This window comes from Salvelinus alpinus, chromosome 23, assembly GCF_045679555.1.
Source record: "Salvelinus alpinus chromosome 23, SLU_Salpinus.1, whole genome shotgun sequence".
In the NCBI taxonomy this organism is placed as follows: domain Eukaryota; kingdom Metazoa; phylum Chordata; class Actinopteri; order Salmoniformes; family Salmonidae; genus Salvelinus; species Salvelinus alpinus.
The window spans coordinates 22,919,171-22,940,747 of record NC_092108.1 but is presented as its reverse complement, the minus strand read 5'-3'; the positions used below and the strand labels follow the sequence as shown (position 1 = coordinate 22,940,747).

Sequence of the window (21,577 nt, the reverse complement as noted above, 5' to 3'; positions counted from 1 at the left end):
AGCACGGGGTGGCAGCATCATGTTGTGGGGGTGCTTTGCTGCAGGAGGGACTGGTGCACTTCACAAAATAGATGGCATCATGAGGGAGGAAAATAATGTGGATATATTGAAGCAACATCTCAAGACATCAGTCAGGAAGTTAAAGCTTGATCGCAAATGGGTCTTCCAAATGGACAATGACCCCAAGCATACTTCCAAAGTTGTGGCAAAATGGCTTAAGGACAACAACGTCAAGGTATTGGAGTGGCCATCACAAAGCCCTGACCTCAATCCTATAGAACATTTGTCGGCAGAACTGAAAAAGCATGTGCAAGCAAAGAGGCCTACAAACCTGACTCAGTTACACCAGCTCTGTCAGGAGGAATGGGCCAAAATTCACCCAACTTATTGTGGGAAGCTTGTGGAAGGCTACCCGAAACATTTGACCCAAGTTAAACAATTTAAAGGCAATGCTACCAAATACTAATTGAGTGTATATAAACTTCTGACCCACTGGGAATGTGATGAAAGAAATAAAAGCTGAAATAAAGAATTTCACATTCTTAAAATAACGTGGTGATCCTAACTGACCTAAAACAGGGAATTTTTACTAGGATTAAATGTCAGGAATTGTGAAAAACTGAGTTTAAATATATTTGACTAAGGTGTATGTAAACTTCCGACTTCAACTGTATATTTGTGCTTTTTTATGTGTTGAATCGTCCCAGGCCTATTCTTGTGTTTGGTCTCTGTGTCCCCTCCAGTTTGCAGCATGGGTAGACGCGGTGGTGTTTGTCTTCAGTCTGGAGGATGAGATCAGTTTCCAGACAGTCTACAACTATTTCCTGCGTCTGTCCAGCTACAGGAACACAGCAGAGGTCCCCATGGTCCTGGTTGGGACACAAGGTATTTAATTTGAACCTTGATTTAACCAGGCAATTCCCTTAAGCTATGGATATTGTTTGGATTGTTTGTTTCATCCCATACTGAAGGAGAGGGGAGATTCAGCAATACTACAATGAAATTAAATACAAATGATTCTTTATAGCTAAAAGTTTATCCAACGCGTTTCTGCTTTTGGTCTTCATCTGGCTTTTTACAGAAGTTAAACAGAATGAGGCTTTTATATATTTTAAGGGACCAATCACAATGAGTATACAAATACAAAAATAACGTTAGACATGGGACAAAAGTGGTAGTTTGTGGCTTAGCGGTAGCCAGTTGTTACCATACAACTTACATAAATCACCTGACCTAAAGTAGGGCTGGGAGTTTTTTCTGACCCTGACTACATGCCCTGACCAGGAACAACTCTGGGCCTTAGTTTTAGCATAGACTTGAGACTTTAGTGTTAATTTTCATATACAGAATCCCCCAAATGACATTTTTTCAAATGAAAAAGGACATGTAAAGCCTACTGTATATTAGTCAAAGTGACTACAGTCTTGTTGGTGCTTTTTGTCCTTCCCCAGATGCCATCAGTGCTGCCAACCCCAGAGTGATCGATGACTCGCGGGCCAGGAAGCTGTCCAACGATCTGAAGCGCTCCACCTACTACGAGACCTGCTCCACCTATGGCCTCAATGTGGAACGAGTCTTCCAGGATGGTGAGGGCTGGGTTACTGGGCACTGTGGACATACTGTAGCTAGGCCATCATGTCACTGAGTACTTCATTTCTGGTCCTGGACTGGCATTAACGCAACCATTTCAATGAATCAACTAATATCCAATCCCTTGATTAACTAAGTAGCTGAATGGGGTGTGTCAGTGCTGGGACAAAAATGTGGATCCCTGCGATCAGGAGTACATAATGCTGGTCTTCAGTGTACCGTTGTAGAGGCCAATGTCCACACATCGTGTTTCTATTGCTATCCAGTATCCAATCTTCCCTAGCAGATGATTTAGCCATTCATACTCTCTACTGAATGGCAATGTAATGTCAATGGAAAAGACATTGGAAGGAAATTGGTAAGGGATATATAATGGGGACTCTGTCAACACAGTGCCAATAGCCAAGAAGAACCTTAGTCAACAAATGATACAGCTCTCAGAGAGAGAAGATTCTACCCATGCTGCAAATCGCTAAAATGGCACCTGAGAAGAAGGCAGATGTTTTACGTGCCCCCAACCAATTTAGTTTGTTTATTTGGATTACCAGGACGTGTCCTACGAGCATGCGCTGACCAACTGGCATCTTTTTAACAATAACTCTCATTTACTCTCCAAACACTCTCTTTACCAAACGTATGAATACAGTGAGTGTACAAAACATTGTCTACCTGCTCTTTCCAGGACATAGACTGACCAGGTGAATCCAGGTGAAAGCTTTGGTCCATTATTGATGTCACTTCAAATCTACTTCAATCAGTGTAGATGGAGGGGAGGAAACAGGTTAAAGAAGGATTTTTAAGCATTGAGACAATTGAGACATAGATTGTGTACGTGTGTCTTTCAGAGGGTGAATGGACAAGACAAAATATTTAAGTACCTTTTGAACGGGGTATGGTAGTAGGTGCCAGGGACACCGGTTTGTGTCAAGAACTGCCATGCTGCTGGGTTTTTCATGCTCAACAGTTTCCCGTGTGTATCAAGAATGGTCCACCGCCCAAAGGACATCCAGCCAACTTGATCAAACTGTGAGAAGCATTGGAGTCAACATGGGCCAGCATCCCTGTGGAACACTTTCGACACCTTGTAGAGTCCACGCCCCAATGAATTGAGGCTGTTCTGAGGGCAAAAGGGGTTGCAACTCAATATTAGGAAGGTGTTCCTAATGTTTTGTACACTGTGTACATAACGCAGTGTTCACTTTTCCCTTTCGTTGTTTGTTAACACAAGGAGCCTTGTTGGTTCCACACTGTTTTAATTACTTCCTTTTAAGTAATTAAAAGACGTGAAAGTGTTTTGAGCGGCTTCTCCATTCCCCATTCTCCATGCTACTTTATCCGTCAAGAGCGATACACTCCCCAGCTGTCGGACGTATGTAAACTCATCTCTCTACTTCGGCCCTCATTCACGTCTCGCAGAATCACAGATCTCCCTCCTGCTGGGGTCTATAGAGAACGCTACGCTGTCTGCATGGCCAATCATGTCCCTCTATACTACACATGACAGGCTCATTTGGTTAACATCACACCACAGATCTCCCTGGGTTGAAGACAGGCTCATTTGGTTAACATCACACCACAGATCTGCCTGGGTTGAAGACAGGCTCATTTGGTTAACATCACACCACAGATCTGCCTGGGTTGAAGACAGGCTCATTTGGTTAACATCACACCACAGATCTCCCTGGGTTGAAGACAGGCTCATTTGGTTAACATCACACCACAGATCTCCCTGGGTTGGATCGCAGCTGAACAGGCTCATTTGGTTAACATCACACCACAGATCTCCCTGGGTTGAAGGCAGGCTCATTTAGTTAACATCACACCACAGATCTCCCTGGGTTGAAGACAGGCTCATTTGGTTAACATCACACCACAGATCTCCCTGGGTTGAAGACAGGCTCATTTGGTGAACATCACACCACAGATCTCCCTGGGTTGAAGACAGGCTCATTTGGTTAACATCACACCACAGATCTCCCTGGGTTGAAGACAGGCTCATTTGGTTAACATCACACCACAGATCTCCCTGGGTTGAAGACAGGCTCATTTGGTTAACATCACACCACAGATCTCCCTGGGTTGAAGACAGGCTCATTTGGTTAACATCACACCACAGATCTCCCTGGGTTGAAGACAGGCTCATTTGGTTAACATCACACCACAGATCTCCCTGGGTTGAAGACAGGCTCATTTGGTTAACATCACACCACAGATCTCCCTGGGTTGAAGACAGGCTCATTTGGTTAACATCACACCACAGATCTCCCTGGGTTGAAGACAGGCTCATTTGGTTAACATCACACCACAGATCTCCCTGGGTTGAAGACAGGCTCATTTCGTTAACATCACACCACAGATCTCCCTGGGTTGAAGACAGGCTCATTTCGTTAACATCACACCACAGATCTGCCTGGGTTGAAGACAGGCTCATTTGGTTAACATCACACCACAGATCTCCCTGAGCTGTAGACAGGCTCATTTCTCCAAACAACATACTGCAGCAGTATATTCACTTGGAAATGGAGATGCTTTGTATCTCTGGAGAACTGTATAAGTTAAGGTTCATCTCCCCATATGTAACGCATTACCTGATTAAAGATAATTGTTCTGAAGTGGTTGTTAATATCAGTAGACTTGTTGATTTTAGAGTGGACATTCTGGAGTTATCCTGAGTTATACCTATCCTGAAAGTCATTGTACTTTATAACAGTCGTCAATTGACCACTTGTTGTTGTTGATTCCTAACTCTCTGTTGTTTGTCTGTGTCTCATTCTCTCCCACCCAGTTGCCCAGAAGGTGGTGGCTCTGAGGAAAAAGCAGCAGCTGTCTATTGGTCCGTGCAAGTCCCTGCCCAACTCTCCCAGCCACTCATCAGTCCCCAACGCATCCATCCCCTCTGTGCATATTAACCAGGTGAGGCCACACATCCTGAATATTTCTAACTAAGGCCAGGAGTATTCCTGGTCACGTGACCTGACTCAGGGACCTAGTTTTAGTTGTAGGTTATTACTAGGTCCCTGAGTTGTTCCTGGTCAGGTTATGTGGTCTGAAAAAAACAATGAGCTTCTTCTGTGAAAATTGGTACTTGCAGAAAGACGTAGGGCTGTACACTACTGAAGATATAGATAGGCTGTGCACTACTGAAGACATAGATAGGCTGTACACTACTGAAGATATAGATAGGCTGTACACTACTGAAGATATAGATAGGCTGTACACTACTGAAGATATAGATAGGCTGTACACTACTGAAGATATAGATAGGCTGTGCACTACTGAAGACATAGATAGGCTGTACACTACTGAAGACATAGATAGGCTGTACACTACTGAAGATATAGATAGGCTGTACACTACTGAAGATATAGATAGGCTGTACACTACAGAAGACATAGATAGGCTGGACACTACAGAAGACATAGATAGGCTGGACACTACTGAAGATATAGATAGGCTGGACACTACTGAAGATATAGATAGGCTGTACACTACTGAAGATATAGATAGGCTGTACCCTACTGAAGATATAGATAGGCTGGACACTACTGAAGATATAGATAGGCTGTACACTACTGAAGATATAGATAGGCTGTACACTACTGAAGATAGGCTGGACACTACTGAAGATATAGATAGGCTGGACACTACTGAAGATATAGATAGGCTGTGCACTACTGAAGACATAGATAGGCTGTACACTACTGAAGATATAGATAGGCTGTACACTACTGAAGATATAGATAGGCTGTACACTACTGAAGATATAGATAGGCTGTACACTACTGAAGATATAGATAGGCTGTGCACTACTGAAGACATAGATAGGCTGTACACTACTGAAGACATAGATAGGCTGTACACTACTGAAGATATAGATAGGCTGTACACTACTGAAGATATAGATAGGCTGTACACTACAGAAGACATAGATAGGCTGGACACTACAGAAGACATAGATAGGCTGGACACTACTGAAGATATAGATAGGCTGGACACTACTGAAGATATAGATAGGCTGTACACTACTGAAGATATAGATAGGCTGTACCCTACTGAAGATATAGATAGGCTGGACACTACTGAAGATATAGATAGGCTGGACACTACTGAAGATATAGATAGGCTGGACACTACTGAAGATATAGATAGGCTGGACACTACTGAAGATATAGATAGGCTGGGCACTACTGAAGATATAGATAGGCTGTGCACTACTGAAGATAGGCTGGACACTACTGAAGATATAGATAGGCTGGGCACTACTGAAGATATAGATAGGCTGGGCACTACTGAAGATATAGATAGGCTGTGCACTACTGAAGATATAGATAGGCTGGGCACTACTGAAGATATAGATAGGCTGGGCACTACTGAAGATATAGATAGGCTGGGCACTACTGAAGATATAGATAGGCTGGACACTACTGAAGATATAGATAGGCTGGACACTACTGAAGATATAGATAGGCTGTACACTACTGAAGATATAGATAGGCTGTACCCTACTGAAGATATAGATAGGCTGGACACTACTGAAGATATAGATAGGCTGTGCACTACTGAAGATATAGATAGGCTGTGCACTACTGAAGATATAGATAGGCTGGACACTACTGAAGATATAGATAGGCTGGGCACTACTGAAGATATAGATAGGCTGGGCACTACTGAAGATATAGATAGGCTGGGCACTACTGAAGATATAGATAGGCTGGACACTACTGAAGATATAGATAGGCTGGACACTACTGAAGATATAGATAGGCTGTACACTACAGAAGACATAGATAGGCTGGACACTACTGAAGATATAGATAGGCTGGAGACTACTGAAGATATAGATAGGCTGGAGACTACTGAAGATATAGATAGGCTGGACACTACTGAAGATATAGATAGGCTGGACACTACTGAAGATATAGATAGGCTGGACACTACTGAAGACATAGATAGGCTGGACACTACTGAAGATATAGATAGGCTGGAGACTAATGAAGATATAGATAGGCTGGACACTACTGAAGATATAGATAGGCTGGACACTACTGAAGATATAGATAGGCTGGACACTACTGAAGATATAGATAGGCTGGACACTACTGAAGATATAGATAGGCTGTACACTACTGAAGATATAGATAGGCTGGACACTACTGAAGATATAGATAGGCTGGACACTACTGAAGATAGGCTGGACACTACTGAAGATAGGTTGTACACTACTGAAGATAGGCTGTACACTACTGAAGATAGGCTGTACACTACTGAAGATAGGCTGTACACTACTGAAGATAGGCTGTACACTACTGAAGATAGGCTGTACACTACTGAAGATAGGCTGTACACTACTGAAGATAGGCTGTACACTACTGAAGATAGGCTGTACACTACTGAAGATAGGCTGTACACTACTGAAGTTAGGCTGTACACTACTGAAGATAGGCTGTACACTACTGAAGATAGGCTGTACACTACTGAAGATAGGCTGTACACTACTGAAGATAGGCTGTACACTACTGAAGATATAGATAGGCTGTACACTACTGAAGATATAGATAGACTGTACCCTACTGAAGATAGGTTGTACACTACTGAAGATAGGCTGTACACTACTGAAGATAGGCTGTACACTACTGAAGATAGGCTGTACACTACTGAAGATAGGCTGTACACTACTGAAGATAGGCTGTACACTACTGAAGATAGGCTGTACACTACTGAAGATAGGCTGTACACTACTGAAGATAGGCTGTACACTACTGAAGATAGGCTGTACACTACTGAAGATAGGCTGTACACTACTGAAGTTAGGCTGTACACTACTGAAGTTAGGCTGTACACTACTGAAGATAGGCTGTACACTACTGAAGATAGGCTGTACACTACTGAAGATATAGATAGGCTGTGCACTACTGAAGACATAGATAGGCTGTACACTACTGAAGATATAGATAGGCTGTACACTACTGAAGATAGGCTGGACACTACTGAAGATATAGATAGGCTGGACACTACTGAAGACATAGATAGGCTGTGCACTACTGAAGACATAGATAGGCTGTGCACTACTGAAGATATAGATAGGCTGTACACTACTGAAGATATAGATAGGCTGTACACTACTGAAGATATAGATAGGCTGTACACTACTGAAGATATAGATAGGCTGTGCACTACTGAAGACATAGATAGGCTGTACACTACTGAAGATATAGATAGGCTGTACACTACTGAAGATAGGCTGGACACTACTGAAGATATAGATAGGCTGGACACTACTGAAGACATAGATAGGCTGGACACTACAGAAGACATAGATAGGCTGGACACTACTGAAGATATAGATAGGCTGGACACTACTGAAGATATAGATAGGCTGTACACTACTGAAGATATAGATAGGCTGTACCCTACTGAAGATATAGATAGGCTGTACCCTACTGAAGATATAGATAGGCTGGACACTACTGAAGATATAGATAGGCTGTACACTACTGAAGATAGGCTGGACACTACTGAAGATATAGATAGGCTGGGCACTACTGAAGATATAGATAGGCTGTGCACTACTGAAGATATAGATAGGCTGGACACTACTGAAGATATAGATAGGCTGGACACTACTGAAGATATAGATAGGCTGGGCACTACTGAAGATATAGATAGGCTGGGCACTACTGAAGATATAGATAGGCTGGACACTACTGAAGATATAGATAGGCTGGACACTACTGAAGATATAGATAGGCTGTACACTACAGAAGACATAGATAGGCTGGACACTACTGAAGATATAGATAGGCTGGAGACTACTGAAGATATAGATAGGCTGGAGACTACTGAAGATATAGATAGGCTGGACACTACTGAAGATATAGATAGGCTGGACACTACTGAAGATATAGATAGGCTGTACACTACTGAAGATATAGATAGGCTGGACACTACTGAAGACATAGATAGGCTGGACACTACTGAAGATATAGATAGGCTGGAGACTAATGAAGATATAGATAGGCTGGACACTACTGAAGATATAGATAGGCTGTACACTACTGAAGATATAGATAGGCTGGACACTACTGAAGATATAGATAGGCTGTACACTACTGAAGATATAGATAGGCTGGACACTACTGAAGATATAGATAGGCTGGACACTACTGAAGATATAGATAGGCTGGACACTACTGAAGACATAGATAGGCTGGACACTACTGAAGATATAGATAGGCTGTACCCTACTGAAGATAGGTTGTACACTACTGAAGATAGGCTGTACACTACTGAAGATAGGCTGTACACTACTGAAGATAGGCTGTACACTACTGAAGATAGGCTGTACACTACTGAAGATAGGCTGTACACTACTGAAGATAGGCTGTACACTACTGAAGATAGGCTGTACACTACTGAAGATAGGCTGTACACTACTGAAGATAGGCTGTACACTACTGAAGTTAGGCTGTACACTACTGAAGTTAGGCTGTACACTACTGAAGATAGGCTGTACACTACTGAAGATAGGCTGTACACTACTGAAGATAGGCTGTACACTACTGAAGATAGGCTGTACACTACTGAAGATATAGATAGGCTGTACCCTACTGAAGATAGGCTGTACACTACTGAAGTATAGGCTGTACACTACTGAAGATAGGCTGTACACTACTGAAGATAGGCTGTACCCTACTGAAGATAGGCTGTACACTACTGAAGATAGGCTGTACACTACTGAAGATAGGCTGTACACTACTGAAGATAGGCTGTACACTACTGAAGATAGGCTGTACACTACTGAAGATAGGCTGTACACTACTGAAGATAGGCTGTACACTACTGAAGATAGGCTGTACACTACTGAAGATAGGCTGTACACTACTGAAGATAGGCTGTACACTACTGAAGATAGGCTGTACACTACTGAAGATAGGCTGTACACTACTGAAGTTAGGCTGTACACTACTGAAGTTAGGCTGTACACTACTGAAGATAGGCTGTACACTACTGAAGATAGGCTGTACACTACTGAAGATAGGCTGTACACTACTGAAGATAGGCTGTACACTACTGAAGATATAGATAGGCTGTACCCTACTGAAGATAGGCTGTACACTACTGAAGTTAGGCTGTACACTACTGAAGATAGGCTGTACACTACTGAAGATAGGCTGTACACTACTGAAGATAGGCTGTACACTACTGAAGATAGGCTGTACACTACTGAAGATAGGCTGTACACTACTGAAGATAGGCTGTACACTACTGAAGATAGGCTGTACACTACTGAAGATAGGCTGTACACTACTGAAGATAGGCTGTACACTACTGAAGATAGGCTGTACACTACTGAAGATATAGATAGGCTGTACCCTACTGAAGATATAGATAGGCTGTACCCTACTGAAGATAGGCTGTACACTACTGAAGATAGGCTGTACACTACTGAAGATAGGCTGTACACTACTGAAGATAGGCTGTACACTACTGAAGATATAGATAGGCTGTGCACTACTGAAGACATAGATAGGCTGTACACTACTGAAGATATAGATAGGCTGTACACTACTGAAGATATAGATAGCCTGGACACTACTGAAGACATAGATAGGCTGTGCACTACTGAAGACATAGATAGGCTGTGCACTACTGAAGATATAGATAGGCTGTACACTACTGAAGATATAGATAGGCTGTACACTACTGAAGATATAGATAGGCTGTACACTACTGAAGATATAGATAGGCTGTGCACTACTGAAGACATAGATAGGCTGTACACTACTGAAGATATAGATAGGCTGTACACTACTGAAGATATAGATAGGCTGTACACTACTGAAGATATAGATAGGCTGTACACTACAGAAGACATAGATAGGCTGGACACTACAGAAGACATAGATAGGCTGGACACTACTGAAGATATAGATAGGCTGGACACTACTGAAGATATAGATAGGCTGTACCCTACTGAAGATATAGATAGGCTGGACACTACTGAAGATATAGATAGGCTGGACACTACTGAAGATATAGATAGGCTGGACACTACTGAAGATATAGATAGGCTGGACACTACTGAAAATATAGATAGGCTGGGCACTACTGAAGATATAGATAGGCTGGGCACTACTGAAGATATAGATAGGCTGTACACTACTGAAGATAGGCTGGACACTACTGAAGATATAGATAGGCTGGGCACTACTGAAGATATAGATAGGCTGGACACTACTGAAGATATAGATAGGCTGGACACTACTGAAGATATAGATAGGCTGGGCACTACTGAAGATATAGATAGGCTGGGCACTACTGAAGATATAGATAGGCTGGACACTACTGAAGATATAGATAGGCTGGACACTACTGAAGATATAGATAGGCTGTACACTACAGAAGACATAGATAGGCTGGACACTACTGAAGATATAGATAGGCTGGAGACTACTGAAGATAAAGATAGGCTGGAGACTACTGAAGATATAGATAGGCTGGACACTACTGAAGATATAGATAGGCTGGACACTACTGAAGATATAGATAGGCTGTACACTACTGAAGATATAGATAGGCTGGACACTACTGAAGACATAGATAGGCTGGACACTACTGAAGATATAGATAGGCTGGAGACTAATGAAGATATAGATAGGCTGGACACTACTGAAGATATAGATAGGCTGGGCACTACTGAAGATATAGATAGGCTGTACACTACTGAAGATAGGCTGGACACTACTGAAGATATAGATAGGCTGGGCACTACTGAAGATATAGATAGGCTGTGCACTACTGAAGATATAGATAGGCTGGACACTACTGAAGATATAGATAGGCTGGACACTACTGAAGATATAGATAGGCTGGGCACTACTGAAGATATAGATAGGCTGGGCACTACTGAAGATATAGATAGGCTGGACACTACTGAAGATATAGATAGGCTGGACACTACTGAAGATATAGATAGGCTGTACACTACAGAAGACATAGATAGGCTGGACACTACTGAAGATATAGATAGGCTGGAGACTACTGAAGATAAAGATAGGCTGGAGACTACTGAAGATATAGATAGGCTGGACACTACTGAAGATATAGATAGGCTGGACACTACTGAAGATATAGATAGGCTGTACACTACTGAAGATATAGATAGGCTGGACACTACTGAAGACATAGATAGGCTGGACACTACTGAAGATATAGATAGGCTGGAGACTAATGAAGATATAGATAGGCTGGACACTACTGAAGATATAGATAGGCTGTACACTACTGAAGATATAGATAGGCTGGACACTACTGAAGATATAGATAGGCTGGACACTACTGAAGATATAGATAGGCTGTACACTACTGAAGATATAGATAGGCTGGACACTACTGAAGATATAGATAGGCTGGACACTACTGAAGATATAGATAGGCTGGACACTACTGAAGACATAGATAGGCTGGACACTACTGAAGATATAGATAGGCTGTACCCTACTGAAGATAGGTTGTACACTACTGAAGATAGGCTGTACACTACTGAAGATAGGCTGTACACTACTGAAGATAGGCTGTACACTACTGAAGATAGGCTGTACACTACTGAAGATAGGCTGTACACTACTGAAGATAGGCTGTACACTACTGAAGATAGGCTGTACACTACTGAAGATAGGCTGTACACTACTGAAGATAGGCTGTACACTACTGAAGATAGGCTGTACACTACTGAAGATAGGCTGTACACTACTGAAGATAGGCTGTACACTACTGAAGATAGGCTGTACACTACTGAAGATAGGCTGTACACTACTGAAGATATAGATAGGCTGTACCCTACTGAAGATAGGTTGTACACTACTGAAGATAGGCTGTACACTACTGAAGATAGGCTGTACACTACTGAAGATAGGCTGTACACTACTGAAGATAGGCTGTACACTACTGAAGTTAGGCTGTACACTACTGAAGATAGGCTGTACACTACTGAAGATAGGCTGTACACTACTGAAGATAGGCTGTACACTACTGAAGATAGGCTGTACACTACTGAAGATAGGCTGTACACTACTGAAGATAGGCTGTACACTACTGAAGATAGGCTGTACACTACTGAAGATAGGCTGTACACTACTGAAGATAGGCTGTACACTACTGAAGATATAGATAGGCTGGACACTACTGAAGATATAGATAGGCTGTACACTACTGAAGATATAGATAGGCTGGACACTACTGAAGATATAGATAGACTGGACACTACTGAAGATATAGATAGGCTGGACACTACTGAAGATATAGATAGGCTGGACACTACTGAAAATGTGGATAGGCTGGGCACTACTGAAGACATAGGGCATACAGGAGCCTACGTAAACTACAGTATCTATGGTGTTTCTGCTTTCCCAGATCCTGCCTGTAACTGACCAGTCTGTTCTCTCTGTCTTTTTCTCCCTCTTTCTCTTTCCATCTTGGTTCCATCCATCTTCCACCCCATCTCTCTTCCCTCCCTCCTCCAGTCAGCGAACGGCGGGGGTGCGTTCAGCGACTACTCCTCCTCTGTGCCCTCCACTCCCAGCATCAGCCAGAGGGAGATGCGTATCGAGACCATTGCTGCCTCCAACACGCCCACACCCATCCGCAAGCAGTCCAAGCGCCGCTCCAACATCTTCACTGTAAGTATGCGGCAGCTGATGCAGAGCAACACCCACTCACATTACTAGAGGGCACAGTACCGCACACACACATACTGTCCACTAGACGGAGACAAAGACAAAGCTACCCTTTCTGGCTGTTTCAGATACAGGCACAAAAAGCCTTCCTGGCTTTACTCTTTATACAAACAACTAAAATGGGTAACGGGGACAAAAAATAATAACAATATGGTTGTTGGTTACAACTTGGGTTGTATTTTGAACCCATACTATGAAAAAAAAGCTTAATTATATATATTATTTTCTTATTTTAAAGCAAATATCAAAGCTATAAGCACTGTGGAGAAATATCTCAGCTTTTTTAAACCTTTTTTATGTTGGTGACATTTTTCTTTACTTTCCAATTGGAAGTAAATGAGCGCATTAATTACTCATCTTTCACTTATACCCTCTTCCTGGCCCCACTGTCTCAATCTTTGGCCTCCCTCCCTCCCCTACCCCTCTTATTTTTACTAGATCCTTTCTTTGCAGTGACTCCCTATTGGGGGAGAGAAGGGGTGAGGCAAGGCTACACCTCACTAAAGCCAGCAATGCCAGTCCCCTTACCCGGCCACACTAAACTAAAAGTCAGGAACATAACCCTTTCAGTCAGTACAGAGTCAGATAATGCATGCTCTCCCTCTCTCCCCCTCCACCCCTACCTTACTGTAGGTATCCCTACCCTAGTTATTCCATCTCTGACTTTAGGCTTTTGACCTTTGGCCACTACCAGTGTACTTACCACAGCTTGCCCTGCTCCCATTACCTATACTTATGATAGCCCTAGTTAAACTTTTATCCTTACTCTAGCTTTAACCCAACCCAATTCCCCTTGGTCAATCCTATGGCACAGCTCTAACCTTCCCTACCTTTGAGACCCTTGCACTAACCACTGTACTTTTCACAGCCTCCTTTTCTTTTACCTCTACCTCTCCCTTCTCCCCTAACCTTAGCCCCTATCTGCTCCATTCTACGTTCATCCCTTCCCCAGCTCCCCTTTCTACCTCTCCCTTCTCCCCTAACCCCAGCCCTGTCCCTTTCTCTAACCAAGCTCAACCCTGACCCCAGCCTTTCCACATCCTCCCTCTCTCTAACCTCTCCCATCTCCTCCTACCCCAGCTACTGTGGTAACCACCGCTGGGCTCCAGGCTCTGGGCAGCAGAGCAGGCTGTGTGTCAGTTAGTAGCGCCCCTTGTCTTCTCCCTCCCCCTGCTAGGTAGTGACTAACCCTGTCCACCAGAGAAATGAGCCTCTTCCCGTCTGCGTCATGGAGATGCCCAAGCACGCCACCTATCCCGTGTGGGTGCCCGAATGGCAGGCCGAGCGGGAGTTTCAGCTCATGACCTTCTGAGGAGCAGCAAGTGGGAGGGTGGGAGTGCCAGGGAGGGGCGGAAGAGAGGTGGAGGGGGGAGGGGGACGACGACTCACCGTATCCCAAATGACACTTCAAGAGCAAGGAAGACATTGCCATTTTTACAATACAAGAGAAAAACCTAAATAGTTTTGTTTACCAAGCATTCACTTTAAGACTACACCTTCTCACCTTGCTTTTTCATCAATCTCAGTTGAGAGGACCTCTTGAGGACACAGAATTATTTATGCGCCGTACACAATACAGTAGTCCTGAACATCTCTCTCTGGCCACACATAGTTACAAAGACAGTATTATAAAACCTGCAATGCCACCTCTTCTAATCATAGTAGTGGGTAACTGTGATCCCTAAGCGTTTTTTATTCAGTTGGGGAGTTGTGGTCAGGATGGAGACAAAGCCTTAACATCATGGGTTATTTTAATAGGTTATACAACACAATAGTGTCTATTTCTCTCTCAACCCTTTTGATTTCACATTCCTTTTCTTTGTGGGCATTTTGACCAGATAGACCATTCAGAAGCACCCAAAACAATTAGAAACAACACTGTGGCTAACTTTGCGGTCATATTCATGAAACCACTTGTACTCATAGTTTTGCTAGTTAGAATATTCAGACACCTTTTCCCAAAATATTTCAGTTTGGTATATTTCACTTTGGAGATTTAAGTAATATGACCATAGCTCTATGATACATTATAAAGCACAATTTATTACACTTCTCCATCGCTAGTCAAAGGTCACTGAGCGAAAAGGTAGAATACCACAGTTACCACTTAAACGTTTCTGTATCCCAGTGCACAATCTGATGATGCCTTGCCACATTTTTTAGCTTTTGGGATTACTTCAAAGTACTTCAGATATCCCCATACTGATTATACAAATAAAATAAAATTGTATTAGTCACATGCAAATGGTTAGTATATGTCATAAGCATTTCGCTACACTCGCAATAACATCTGCTAACCATGTGTATGTGACCAATAACATTTTATTTTAATTTGTCTAATCAGTATTTGGGATATCTGAAGGGCTTTGAAGTCATCTCAAAAGCTAAAAAATAAAATTTTATTACAAATATGAATATCATTGATTTAAGTTACTGACTATATATTTATTGGGCACTGGGCACCATTTTAATTTGCTGAAATAGGCTACCTTGAAAACATTTGGACATTTAGCTTTATAGTGCATTGATTTTATTTTTTGATAATAGTTTTAGGGTGATTTTATTTCTCAAAGGTCCTAAAAGCTTTACTCAGAAAGATGTTGGTTTATCCACCATGTCTTTTCACCACCTTCATCACCAGTCAGTTCAGTCTAACCAGCCATAATCATCACCCTCAACCCACTTCTGTCATGACTAGTAATGGCCACTAGGTGTCAGCTGAGTACACAGAAATCCTTTCCTAGTGCTTCCATGGTTTAGTAACCACATCAATAGGTTTGAGGCATTTTTGTTCTTTCTTTATTTTCATAAACATTGTCATGACGAATTGAAGAGTACCTTTTTGCATATCCCCCCCCCCCCATTTTGTCACATCTAAACTTCATAGCCATCAACTCTCATGTATAATTGTCAGCCATTTTGTTTACATGTTTTTAGTTCCTTCCATTACTTTTGTACGTTTTACTGGATGTCCACCCTTAAGGAAAAAAAAAGACAGTCTGGAATGTTTTTTCTTTTCGATATTTGCAGATTTCTGCTACTGTTCCCAACCTTTCTTCATCTAAAAGGGCTTTCTAACTCCTTCCGCATTAGAAGAGCTCTGTGGTATCAAAAATCTAACCGCATTGCACCCCTAAATGAGTTGTCCCTCTGGCCTGTCACTCCCAATAGAGAGGAGTAATGCCTAGGGACTAGAGCGTTAAAATAGTTTTTGCTGCTTAATCCTAGTGCCCCCTTTGCATCCTGGGTAATGCATCCTGGGTAATGCATGATGCACTATGGAAACCATACAGCTTTGTGACAAGACAACAAGTAACGTTGGACGTTTGGGAGTCAGTTCATGCTCAAACTGAAAAACGGTCATATTCACACACTCTGGAGTGTGACAGAATGTAGGGATTCTTCTCTGCTGGAAATGCCCCCCCCCCCCCCGTCCTTATACCCCACCTCCGTACTTCAAACTTTCCACCTATACAAACAGTCTGTGTACAGTTAAGTCACGCTTGGAATTATGATTCAACCACTCAAAGGACACATTCTCTTACATGACATCACTTCCCTCTTACATGACATCACTTCTCTCTTACATGACATCAAACTGCTTTTTGCCATAAAACGAGGACTCGAGGGGAGGTTGCAAAATTCTGTCAACCTTCAATAAATTCCCTGGTTTTCCCAGAATCCCAGTTGGTGGATTCCGGAATCAGGAGATAATAAGCAGGAAATCCAGAAAAGTCCAACCAGGATTTCTGGAAAACCAGGGAATTGATTGAAAGTTCCCAGAATTCTGCAACCCTAACTAGAGGTGTGAAGTACGTTCAGTTGTTTACTGCCCTCTTTTTTTTTTTCATATATATATTTTTAATTTCTCTTTCTTTTCAAGGAAAGTCTTGAATGGACTTGAATATGTGGTCAACTTAAATAAGGGTATGTTAGGGGTGATGTTGGATAGTTTTATGAAGGCCTTCATAAAAATAGAGTAGGGTGTCAGGGGGAAGTGGTATCATACAGAATAACGAATGGCAAATGGATTGCACCGACTTGTATGAATGTAGTTTCTATTTATTTAATTTGACTATGATTTTGGAATTATTCATTTCTCCATTCTTTATTATTTATATTTATTTACTTGTTTTCTTCTTTATTAATTTATTTCAATTTGGGATTGGTTTGAAGATTATGAACTTATTCCATAATCGCTTTTATATCATTTACGTATTGAAAAATATAAGACTGCTGTATATCTTGTATTGTATTTTATTTACAATGGTACTCTATAGAAAGTATATGATATACATATGAAATATATAAAATTAAAAAAGATGCCTTTATTGTCCATCCTATATTTTGTGGGAACTGCAATGTTTGGCTCATTATGTTGATCTTATTTGAAAGTGAAACCTGTGATTTAATTTGTATGGTGTCTGTATAGAAACAAAAATTATCAGAATAAAACAATAAAATGTTGAAAATGATAAACCAGAGTTGGTTTACTTGAACTCAGACTCTACCTCTCTCCATTGGTGATTGATTGGGCATCCCTTCATCCTGTTCTGAGTGAGATCATAACAGTCTTGTCTGTTGGTTATGAGTGACATTTCCTGTACTTCACCTGTTAGTCTGTGCTTTGGGGATCTTCTGTGTACAAGTACTCTGTTTGTCATAACATGGGATAATACTGTATGTTCACTGCTTGACTATTTTCCCTGCACAGTCTGTCATTTGAAATGTCATGTATTTGCAGCAGGTGTTGGTGAAATGTGCTGCTGCACCTGTTCACTGATGGGTTCCACTGTTGTTTATAATGAACATGTTTAACAGCACCTGTACTTCTAACCCTAACACTGTGGATGATTTGAAATGCATTTTCCCACCTGGTGTTTCAACAGGAATTTCACAGGTTTAAGGTTGGAAGGAAAAGCTATATGAAATTCCTATTTGATAACTTTCTTTGTCCGTCTTGTATAATAACCTTCTCTTCCCCTAACCTGCCTTTTCTACTTTTTATTGCGTTACAACTTGACTTGTCAATGGATCTATGCAAAAAGACCCTGCTGACCTTAGAAACTTGATTTGGGACTGATCTGGAAGGGCCCCCTGTGGGCCTGAGCGAGGGTTGTTCCTCTCGGATCTGGAAGGGTCCACTGTGGGCCTAACAGAGGGATGGATCTCCCATGGGTTTACAGGACTGAGTCGTGACTCAATGTCGTCTTTTGGTCTACTACCTATTATGTGTTGAGATGTTTCTTATGTTCTGGTCTGTTCTTTTTGTATTACTGCACGCACGTTGATGTTCCCGCTGTATGTTACGCTGGTCTGCTTGTTTGTTTAGCTTTTGTTGTTGTTGAGAATTTTGTTTTGCGATGTTGAGTCCGCCCCCCCAAACCCCTCTCCAGACACACACGATCCACACACCCAACCTCCAAACATTCCTAACCTCTGACCCCCATGCTCACCTTGATACACGCACCTCACTCAACTCCCACCCCATCTCCCCCTCACCATGGTTTGTTGCAGTGACTGACCGACTGACCGACTGACTCTCTTGTTTCCTTGCAGTCACGGAAAGCCAACAGTGAACAGGCAAAGACCACTGACAGTAAAACAGATAGCATAGGCAGTGGAAGGGCCATACCCATCAAACAGGTGAGTGTCTCTCTCGCTACTACACTAGTCATAGTGTCTGAAATCACACCATATTCCCTATATAGTTCACAACTTTTGCCAAGGGCCCTGGTCAAGAGTAGTGCACTATATAGGGAATAGGGTTCTATAGGGCCCTGGTCAAGAATAGTGCACTATTTAGGGAATAGGGTGTCACAACAATAGTTTTCACGTAAGTATAGCACATTCACTGTGTAAGTATAGCACATTCACTGTGTAAGTATAGCACATTCACTGTGTAAGTATAGCACATTTCTGCCCATTAGTGCATATATACAAATTTATATTTGACAAGTTTTGACCATAGATATGATCTGGGCAGTGTGTTTGCGTAAGTGTTCAGGAAATGTTTAGTGTGAGTGGGTAGAGTCAAAAAAATGTATAACCACTAGATGGTGCTGTGATACAACATTAGTAATAAGAGAAACCGGTAGTGCTTAGGGTTCACAGAATTACATGAAAAAGAACATCAGAGAATTTTCCTGCACGGATATCAAGACATACACATCATAATCTTTAGATTATGTACTTACTGGATGTATAGATGTCAGGTTGGATGGGTTCAAAGATTTAGACAGGCACTATTGGCCAAAGCAGTTGTCAAATGTTATGCGATCATATTCTGGTATGTTTAGGTGTCACATATTGACAAGGTATTATTTTCAGCATTAGAGATTTCTCTGGCAATGTAGCTTGTAATGTCTCTCCGAATGTTGTGGTATGTTATATATCCATCAGACATATTTTATGGTACTTTCTCGTGTTATTAGGAAAAAAATCACTTTGTTGTCTCTTCATTTTACAAGAAAATGCAAGCGTCTAAATCTGATCATCATAGTTTACTAGTCCCCAAAAATCTATTTCAAAAACACTATGAGCAAATATAACATTGCATTAAAACACTTAAAGCGGTAATGTGTAAGAATCATGAGCCTGGGCATGTAACCAAGCTCCAAATATATAGTTTTAATTCTACTGTCTTTAATATTAATTTCCCTTTCTTTTTAGAAGTTCAAAATATGCTAAAACCCCCTATGAAGTGCAGTAGAATAACACTTCACATTGAGTATGGGTAATTTGTTTTAAGGGTATAACTTTGAACCAGGATGAGGAGTCATTGACACACTCATTATTCTCTGCTGATTGTATGAGGGCTTTTAGAAAGGGTCAGCATCCTTATCCTAGAATTATCCTTCTGAACCAGGAATTATGGGAATTATGGGAATTATGGGAACGTGGTAGGCCAAGTATTCCCTGCTGTTCAGGATGCTGTCCACATTTCTGGACATTTAGAAAGAATACAAGTATAAAATCAATGAAACACATGGGAAATATTGGCAAATGGAGAAAAAAACTTTGAATTTCCATTTGTTCCCAATGAGAACTGTAACTAGTAAAGTGCATTTCCTAAAGAAAGTGTGGTGTGCTTCCTAGCTTTTTTAGGGTGTGCTTGCTAATATTTAGGGTTTTGACATTTTAATTGACTGATTGGATAGCATCAGCTAGCTTGAACATGTGAGCATTGGTTTGGTGTCTCTAGCTTGAACGGTTCAAGAGTTACCGTTTCTGGGTTCTTTTATGCTAATTTATGCAAATGTATATAGTTATAGTTGATAAATATTTTAATGAATTTGAAGTTAGGAGAGTCTGAATGTTTTATAGTTGGTCTTGTAGCTTCATTGGCTGAGGAGCAGGGCCGTTTATAATAGCTACCTCTGTATTCTTATGTTAATTTATGCTCATTTAAAATGGTTATAGTGCAAAAATATGTATAGTATCGAAATTATTTTGACAAGCAATCTAAGTAGGGTCAGTCGGAATATGCCAACGTTGGTTTGGTTTCGATAGCTTAAAATGTGTAAGAGCAGTGGCAAATTCAAATACTTCCCATTCAAGCCTATGGAGCTATTATCAACACTTAACATTTTATAGTTCAAAAAGTATTTGACAAGTGCACGATTCCAGACCGGTCTGCACATTTTAAAGTTTGAATGGCGTTTCTTGCTGAAACGCTTGAATACTAGGTACGTTACGGTCTAAATTGTTACCATGTAAAGCATGAAGCACACAGAGAATCTCACTGCCGATAGGTACTTATCACACTGGGAGGCCGTTCCTTCTCTTGCTAGAACACAAGTGGTACCTGCTGCTTGCCGATCCGGTAGTGAAGAACCTGCCGTTTCTACTTGTAGAATCACAATGCTCGTCAGTGGCCAACAACTTGACTTTGAGCCAATCAGAGAGCATGAACCCCCACATTGGGGATCCAACAGGAGTGACAGCAAAAAGTTAAAAAATATAGTATTTTATCCATACATCCACAGTTAAATGTCACGAGCCAGTCATATCCAATGTACTGTACGCTATGGGATGGTATCTAGTTAAGTGCACATACGCAATGCACACAACACTAAATACTTCCTCCAAGCTAGCTAACCACTGTAACTGGTATTGTATTAAAATTACATCACAATGGATTAGTTAACATGAAACGGCTGCCTGTGTTAGCTGCCGAGTTTGTGCAGTATCCTTAGCTAGCTAGCTATGTTGTGTTAGCTAGCGAATATGCTAACATTAGCTAGCTAACT

The 21,577-nt window shown here is 41.6% G+C and overlaps 1 protein-coding gene across 5 annotated transcripts in view; it reads left to right on the top strand.

The window, feature by feature from the left end:
- The window catches only part of LOC139550594 (arf-GAP with GTPase, ANK repeat and PH domain-containing protein 3-like), a 262,197-nt gene that overhangs the window by 152,111 nt on the left and 88,509 nt on the right, over positions 1-21,577 (top strand). For 3 of the 5 annotated variants that reach the window (XM_071361567.1, XM_071361566.1, XM_071361565.1), the window contains exons 5-9: positions 744-885; positions 1,452-1,586; positions 4,376-4,503; positions 13,113-13,268; positions 18,885-18,971. In XM_071361567.1, coding sequence (XP_071217668.1) covers positions 744-885; positions 1,452-1,586; positions 4,376-4,503; positions 13,113-13,268; positions 18,885-18,971 — 648 coding nt within the window. Of the gene's footprint in view, positions 1-743; positions 886-1,451; positions 1,587-4,375; positions 4,504-13,112; positions 13,269-13,763; positions 14,664-18,884; positions 18,972-21,577 lie in introns of those variants that run through there. The other 2 variants (XM_071361568.1, XM_071361569.1) reach the window with 2 other exon arrangements.